Source organism: Hyperolius riggenbachi, chromosome 3, assembly GCF_040937935.1.
Source record: "Hyperolius riggenbachi isolate aHypRig1 chromosome 3, aHypRig1.pri, whole genome shotgun sequence".
NCBI lineage: Eukaryota > Metazoa > Chordata > Amphibia > Anura > Hyperoliidae > Hyperolius > Hyperolius riggenbachi.
This window is the reverse complement of record NC_090648.1, coordinates 300,547,558-300,555,764: the sequence shown is the minus strand read 5'-3', so window position 1 is coordinate 300,555,764 and position 8,207 is coordinate 300,547,558. Positions and strand designations below refer to the sequence as shown.

The following is an 8,207-nucleotide window of genomic DNA, read 5'->3' as shown; positions in this document are numbered from 1 at the left end:
GTCAAATACAAGCCAAGGTCAACATCCAGATTATCAGTAACAGTTAAGTGCGCACCCAGCAACTAGCCAGAGCTATGCTTATCATGGGCGATGACTGGGAGCACTCTGCAAGTTTAAATACAACACAGCATCCAATCAGTGGCCGGCCACACTCCACACAAACAATCACACAGCAAGGACCTGCCTAGGTGTCAGCTGTAGCATCAGCTGACACTGCCCTGTCAGCTGACTATTGTTTACCTTTGCGGAGGGCGTACTGGGAACGCGCCCTCCGCCTATCAGATTGTGCGGCCTGTGAGCCACCGGAAGCGAGGAACAAGCGCCAAGACCCGGAAGCGGCAGATTCCAAACGGATCTCAGAGGAATCTGAGCCCACAGGTATATTCCTTATACTAGTATAGCCTCTATAGAAAAATATAGAGAGCTCTGGGTTAAAGCACCTTTGAATCAAACCAGGATAGGGGGAAAGGTGGTGTAAGGTGTTAAAGACAACGCCATGAAGCAATATAAATTATCCAGCATCCTACATGAAGGACAACTAAAGTGAGAGGTATATGGAGGCTGCCATATTTATTTTCTTTTAAATGATACCAGTTGCCTGGAAGCCCTGCTGATCTAGTTGGCTGCAGTGGTGTAGTGTCTGAATATCACCAGAAACAAGAATGCAGCTCATTTTGTCAGATCTAACAAAAATGTCAGAAACATCTGATCTGTCTACTCTAGTTCAGGGTTTATGGCTAAAAGTATTAGAGGCAGAGGTTCAGTTGGACAGCCAGGCAGCTGTTATTGTTTAAAAGGAAATACATATGGCAGCCTCCATATCCCTCTCACTTCAGCTGTCTTTTAAAGTCCTTGTAATGCTTAAGTGGACTTATTCTCTCCTATTCCATGTGATCACACATGGGTCCAGCCACTGGTATTTTAGGCTTTGCACACTGTGCCAAAAAGGGCACCATAGAGGGTCACCCTCAGTGATAGAACACTCTGAGTAGCTGGCAATCATGACATCAGTGTTATAAAAACACTACCATGTTACAAAAATAACTGTATAAAATAGTCCCTGCCACTAAGCAGTTAAACACATATGAAATGCCCAGAGACAGCTCTGTAATGTTTGAAGCCCCATCATGATTTTGTTTCTTGAAAGATACCTGACCAGACTTTTTATATTAAGCACAGAGGTATGTTAGCAAGTAAAGTGCATACCTCTGTGCATTCATATTTGTCTGTTTGAGTCCCCTTGCCGGTCTCCATGATAGCCACTTCCATGAAAGTCAAACTTAGAAATAGGGAGAGGCAGGCTTGTATGGTTGTCCACTCCTTCCTGGCCTCTTTCATGTCCCTTGCTGCCTCCTTGCCCCTGTGCTTGCTCTTGTGCTTCCTCCTGTTCCCTGTGCATGCTCAGTACTACAGCCTATCACTTGTGCACAAATGCACATTTGGGGACAGAAGGAGCGCTGACCCGGACTTTCTTCCAGGATTGGCCCCATTTTAAAGATGGGGAGCAGTTTTTTCAACATAACCAGCGGTGGAATGGAATGGGACTATGGAGAGAGGAAAAGTCAAAAGAATCAGTAATCGATTCATGTCATTGTTGTTGCAGTTAGTGTTCACGTCAGGTGTGCTTTAAAATTGTATGTACATTACATACGTAAATGCCATTCATACCAGCTAGAGTTAGAAACAATAGTTCACCTATGCATTAAAAGAAGAGGAACTGCATAAACCATGGCAATAATATTTGTAGCTATACAAAGTGTTATGCCCATATGCATAGCAAGTTGGAACCCCTCGCACTACAATTACTTTGTCACTTTTGCTGGAAACTACAGCTTATGCATGTTAGACATTCCTCTCTGTTGTGTAATTTATACCAAACATATGAGCTCAGGTTATCCTTCTGTGTCAGAAACCCGAGACAAGTGTATTAAATATTCATTTCCAGAGATGTGCATGAAAGAGAAAGGAACTACTGAACAAGCCAAAAATAGCGCAGAACATTCTGTGTGTCTTCCTCAGTCCTACAATGCATACTTGATAGGCGTAATGTACTAAAGGTGATAGTGATGTGACAGCATATATTTTAAGTTCTCAAATTAACAGCTCAGTAACATTAACACATATGTGATAAGTTTTATGCAATGTTTGCAGATGCTTTTCAAATTTTGCATACATTCGAACACATACAGGATTCCCTCAATGACCTCATAATTTATGGTCATGCCCATAAATAGTAAATGATGTCCCTGAGTGGACCCCCTAGCATATTTTTCCTGTCAAGGAGGCCAGGGGAGATGGTGCTCATGAAAAAAGTCTTTAATCAAGCACAAAATGTTGTTTCAAGAACAAAATTAGCCGCACAAAGCAAAAACAAGGCCTTAGGGCTGGTGCACACCAAAAACCGCAAGCAGATCCGCAAAACGCTAGCGTTTTTCTGAACGCTTTGTCTGTTTTTTTAGCTGCGTTTTGCTAGCGTTTTGCGTTTTGCGGTGGCGTTTAGCATGCGTTTTTCTAGCGTTTTGCGTTTTGCGTTTTTTAAGGAAAAAGGTAGAAAGAGTTGAACCAAAGGCTAAAAATTAGATATATTGATGACATGTGGATCAAATGAAGGAATTAAAGTGCAAGTACCAATATAAAAAGGGAGTGGTCCTTCACAGCATTGTGGGTTAGTTGAGGAGAGGTGACATAGTGTTTGAGAGTGAGTTGTTTTTGTGGAGAGAGAAAATGTATCCTGATTTGCTATTACTAATATGTGTAGCAGCATATATGAGACGCAGGCCAAGGACACGGAGATACTGGGTGCATCCCATACTGCAACAGCGGCGCAGGAAGGGTCAATTTTGGACACTCTATCGTGACTTGAGGCAGCATCCAGACAAGTTCTTTGGCTACACCAGAATGTCTGTGGGCAGGTAAGAGTTGTTTTGTTTGTTCTGTACCATTTGGCATTCTTGTTATTTAAATAATGAATGTTGCAGTCATTGCTGAGCCTTATTTAACACTCTGTTGGACTCCAATGTACAAACCAACACACTCAGCAATCATGTATATGCATTAAAAGACTAAGATTACCATTATGCTTGTTCCTGGTGTGTTATGCATACACTGCCTAACACCTATTGCTTTTTTGGACTACCCAGTAACTACTATAGTATATAAGCATACATCATTTTTGAACAATAACCTAAGGTAATAACCCCACGTAACACACATTTATACCTATACCAATATCATGCACCTATGAACAGCAGAAACTCAGTAAAGACACTTGTTGTGGCCAGCGACATTATTTTATTTGTTTTTGGTAGTGGTTGCCCAAATAATTCTTTAGGCCATGTTGTCATGAAGGTATTTTTGCAAACATAGAATGTATATGTTCAAAAAAGAATGCTTTTATATCACAAACATCATCAACAAATTACATATACATCTGTATTTTTGACAGTTTTGATTGTCTACTGTCCAAATTGAAGGATGCCCTTCAAAGACAAGATACTAATTATCGCCGTGCAATCACTCCAACGGAGCGTCTCCTCATAACTTTGAGGTATGTGAAACTAACTTTAAAATATTAACATAAAATATAACGATTTACACTACCTATAAGGCACACTTCCTACTCATGTTGTGCAAGATAATCAGACATGCTTCCAGTGTCATGAATGAAAGCTTGTGTAGCTGATTCTGAAGTAGTTTGTGGCTGGGTCTGAGCTGATAAATCAGTGTACACTGGAGTGTCTGATCTTTGATACCTATTAGCTTGCTCAAAACGCATAGGTCCTGTCATAGGATAATGTGGCTGCTGTCCATATGGCCGGGTTGCCATATGCATAGGTGGGTAACTAGGTGGGTCATACATACGGTGACTCTGGTAAGATGGTTGTGGGTATGAATGATACTGAGGAGTGGCATGAGGCATGTGTTGTTGAGTGACATAGTTGGAGCTATTTTCTTCTGCCTGGCTCTGAGTTTGCAAAAATTTGCCCAGGGTCTCAGATATGGCATGTCTGGCTGCCCATTGCTTATCTGGTGGCACTTTCTGTAACAATGGCACTAAACTTAGCAGATACTGGGTGCATGGCTCTTTTAATTGTTTGATTTCCTCCTCTCGCTTCTCCATATGATCCACAGCCTTTTCAATAGAAGTAATGAGCTTGTGATCATATTCAGCCCTGCTCATACCTCTTGCTATTCTCCTGCCTTGGGTTGATGCCCTCACACCTCTAATAGATCTGTGAGTTGTGCGTGGCCTAGTAGTTAGTGTACTGGGTTGTGTTTGATCAGCAGTTGTTGAGTCACTCTCATCCAGTGTAGCTGTGTCACCATCCTGTGGAGTTAAATCTTCCACTTCCAGATCACTGCTAGTGTTGTGGCCTGCATCTATTTCCGCCTCCTCAGGATCAGGATCAGGTGGCAGGCTATCTTCAGTTCTAATGTAAAGAAGAAGAGAAGAATTGAGTACTGGTATAGAGGCCAGTGATGTAAAATAGAAAATGTCATTGATGTACATGTGTAACTGTACAACAATCATAGTTGCCTTTCTCTCCTGCAGAAATGTTGTGAGTATTACTTTAAGGCACAGCCCCTGAGTCATCATGCAGATCACATGTTTGTAGTGAAGTATTAATGTATAATCTACACATGCTTGTTCGTGGTGTGTGATTCAGACACTACTGCAGCCAAATAGATCCACATGAGTGTAAGGCAACTGGTATTTGTCCACAAAATCTTACCAGATTCCTGACAGATAATCGCACTATAAATAGCTTAGTAAACAATCATATTAAGCAAAGGCCTACTGTAAAATGACCTGCAGTGAATCACATTGAGTCTATCACACTCCTGCAATGCATTGTGTGACTTGTATTTATATTACAGCTGTAGCGGATACTTTTTTCAGAAGTGTAATAGGTGTACATTTGCGCCATACTTACTCAGCCGACTCATGATGTTTTCTCATAAATTCCAGAATCCCACAGAATTTATATCTTGTTCTTTGGGAACTTCCACACCCACTTTTAGATTCTTGATATTGTTTCTCCAGCTCCTTTTTATAACTGTCTCGCACAGACTTCCATCTTTTGCGCAGGAGACCAACTTCGAACAAAAAACAAATAAACATTTCTGTATTACTTTTCAGATTTCTGGCAACAGGACATTCATATGCAGCTCTGCATTATCAGTTCCTGATGGGAAGATCTACTATCCGCTACCTGGTTTTGGACACATGCAAACTGATTTGGAAAACACTGCAGCCCGAATTTATGCCACCTCCTGATCTACCTATGTGGGAGGCTAATATTCAGCATTTCTGGGAAAAGCATCAATTCCCTAACTGCCTAGGAGCAGTGGATGGGAAACATGTCCGTATTGTTATGCCTGCAGCCACTGGCAGTGTGTATTACAATTATAAAAAATATTTCTCTCTTGTGCTCATGGCTGTGGTGGATCCGAATTTAAAATTTATATATGTGGATGTGGGTGCTTACGGCAGTTCACATGATTCTGCTGTTTTCCAACACAGCAGATTTGGCTTGAAACTCCTAACTGGCCAAATGACCTTACCAGCACCACGACCCTGGCCTGACACACAACATCCACCTTACCCGTGTGTGTTTGTGGCTGATGAGGCATTTGCTCTATCCGAGCATGTGATGCGGCCTTATGCCCAAAGAGATATGTCTCTGAAAAAAAAAGTGTTTAATCAGCGCCTTACCAAAGCCAGGCAAGTGGTGGAATGTGCTTTTGGCATACTTTCTAACAAATGGCGCATTTTTCATACTGCCCTAAAAATGCAACCACAGTATGCAATAGCAGTTGTGAAGGCCACATGTGTTTTACACAATTATGTAAGAACATTAGATGGCATGCACACAGAGGAGGAGGAGGAGATTCCACCCTGTGCTCTTCAAAATGTTGCCCCTTCTACCTTACGTGGGCCTATTTCTGCCATTCAAATGCGAGATAAACTCGCAGATTACTTTGTGCCATAACCGATAAGTATGTAAATATTACAGGTTGACATTTAATTTGATTACATTATGATCTTTACTTTACTATTAAAAAATAGGTCAACCTCTTTGTATGTGTTAATCTATGATCATGTTCTTTACTGTAATATCACAACCGCATGCAGAATACATGTGCATACATAGACACACATGTACGTGCTGTTCCGATTGAGAGATGCCTATACAGAGACACAGACTGCAAGAGAGACATGTGGTAATGACACTTAGGATTAGCTAATTAACCTTTCAGGGGAGGGGTCTTCACATATTGTCAGCACAGTGCCAAAAGAGTCAACCTAAAAGAGTTAACAACACATGTTTAACAAATACACTCACCTTTTGCTTCTTGAGTCTTTGGTGACAATTTTTCCCATTTTTCACCCAGGAACTCATGGGCAATGTTTCTCCAGATGTCATGCAGCCTTTGATGATCTTTGTGTCCAGGCAATGTCTTGTCATACAGCTCTGGACTATTCTGTATTTTAATTATTAAATTTTCTGTGGTAAACCACGTGCCAGACATCTTGCACAAACCTTCTCTGCAATCCCTCATGCAAAGCAGAACAACAGGAAGTACACTTTGACCTGGAAGAGCAGATTCTGACAAAAAACGCATCTGCATCCGCTTCCAAAAACGCTATACCAAGCGGTTTGACAGGCGGTTTGCGTTTTTCCTATACTTAACATTGAGGCAAAAACGCATCCGCAATCCAAAATCTGCTGCAGCCCGGGAGTATGCGTTTCTGCAAAACGCCTACCGCTCTGGTGTGCACCACCCCATTGAAATGCATTACCCTAGCAGATCCGCACCCGCAAGCAGATCGCAAACCGCAGCGGAAACGCTCCGGTGTGCACTAGGCCTTAGAGTGGTCCCATTAACCTCATGAAGACTCAAAAGAGTTGTTCAAAAACAGAAGAATGAAAAAGAAGACAAATGAGAAGCTAATAAACTTTATTTTAGAAGCTGATTTTAATGAAATGATTAAAACATCTGGGGTGGGAGTTTTTATTACTTTCTGCTCTTGCAATTATGGATGGGTAAGAGTTCCAAAAGAAACCTTTACTTATATACAGTACTGGGGAGGGAGTCACCACCTGCTTATAACCCTCATACCTTCTCCATATTTCTACAACTTTAGCCACTGACCACAATTTGTACTATCTCATACACAGCTTCCCTTCACCTATTGTCCTATCCCTTAAAGAGGAGCTGTCAGCCATACTATCTCATAAAAAACACATATATAAATAGATAAATACTTGCTCTACTTACATAACATATGTATTGCACTGTCCACGATTTAAAATCGATTTTCTCAAAAACTAAAACGTCTTTTTGAAAAATGTTTTTTTCCTCTTGTTCCCACTGTTCTTCTTAACATATCTGGCAAATTTGGTGTTCCTACCATGTAAGGGGGCTTTGCTATTAGCTGCTAAAGTCGGCGGGTTTTGGCGGCTTTTTAATCACAAATACTTTTTTGTTTGAAAATTTAAAATCGATTTTCTCAAAAACTAAAAGTTCTTTTTGAATTTTTTTTTTAACTTGTAGCCACATCTCACCTTTATAATCAATGCAATTTTGGTGATTGTAGCATGTATGGGAGCTTTGCTATTAGCTAAAGCTCTTTTCTGTGATCATGGCCGTGAATTTCCGTGATTGCCTCATTCACGGGAAAAATCCAAGTCGAATGTGTCCATTTCAAATCCGGAAATTAATCACGCCATTTTCCGGATTTTTTTCAACCACGGCCGATTAGTTGAATCCGTGATTGGGGGGTATCCGAGCATCACTAGTTCTCACATAATTCACTATATAAAACTTTTCTCATTAGTAAATAGATAAAATAATATCAGAGGCATATCTAGAGGGGTGCAGGCATGGCTCATGCCATGGGCGCCATAACACCATGGGCGCTATGGCTGTCCCCTCCTCCCTCTGCCCCCTCCTCCCTCGTGCTCCACAACCATACTGAGGGATGCCGCTTGTTACTTATAGTTGGGGGCTAACTCTAGCAATCTATACTGGAGAGCTACTTATAGGGGGGAGGGGGGACTCGTCTAAATACCTATGCTGGGAGGGGGCACCTCTGGCTACCTATACTGGGGTGGACACAATTCTGGATATCCATACTGGAGGGAAACCTCCAGTATGGTTATGGGGCGCAATTTCAGTGTTTGCCATAGGCGCCATATTAC

General features: G+C 41.5%; 2 protein-coding genes across 2 annotated transcripts; one reads left to right on the top strand and one right to left on the bottom strand.

Annotated features, from left to right (window-relative positions):
* Positions 1-2,491: 2,491 nt before the first annotated feature.
* Positions 2,492-6,697, bottom strand: LOC137561441 (uncharacterized). Its single transcript, XM_068272738.1, has 3 exons — positions 6,348-6,697; positions 4,935-5,097; positions 2,492-4,430 (listed from the first exon to the last, which is right to left on the bottom strand). The coding sequence occupies exons 1-3, from the start codon at positions 6,631-6,633 to the stop codon at positions 3,617-3,619; spliced, it is 1,263 nt and encodes a 420-aa protein (XP_068128839.1). The 5' UTR covers positions 6,634-6,697; the 3' UTR covers positions 2,492-3,616.
* LOC137561443 (uncharacterized) lies at positions 2,510-6,820 on the top strand. The gene is made up of 3 exons (XM_068272739.1): positions 2,510-2,912; positions 3,446-3,547; positions 5,141-6,820. Exons 1-3 carry the CDS (start codon positions 2,725-2,727, stop codon positions 5,991-5,993), a joined length of 1,143 nt encoding a protein of 380 aa, XP_068128840.1. The 5' UTR covers positions 2,510-2,724; the 3' UTR covers positions 5,994-6,820.
* The last annotated feature ends 1,387 nt before the right edge of the window (positions 6,821-8,207 follow it).

Coding starts and splice junctions, on each gene's coding strand:
- LOC137561441 (XM_068272738.1), bottom strand. CDS start 6,633: ATGCAGATGCGTTTTTTGTCAGAATCTGCTCTTCCAGGTCAAAGTGTA. Junction 5,098..6,347: donor AAAGACTCAAGAAGCAAAAG/GTGAGTGTATTT, acceptor TTTTGTTCGAAG/TTGGTCTCCTGCGCAAAAGA. Junction 4,431..4,934: donor AAACATCATGAGTCGGCTGA/GTAAGTATGGCG, acceptor TCTTTACATTAG/AACTGAAGATAGCCTGCCAC.
- LOC137561443 (XM_068272739.1), top strand. CDS start 2,725: ATGTATCCTGATTTGCTATTACTAATATGTGTAGCAGCATATATGAGA. Junction 2,913..3,445: donor ACCAGAATGTCTGTGGGCAG/GTAAGAGTTGTT, acceptor TATTTTTGACAG/TTTTGATTGTCTACTGTCCA. Junction 3,548..5,140: donor CGTCTCCTCATAACTTTGAG/GTATGTGAAACT, acceptor ATTACTTTTCAG/ATTTCTGGCAACAGGACATT.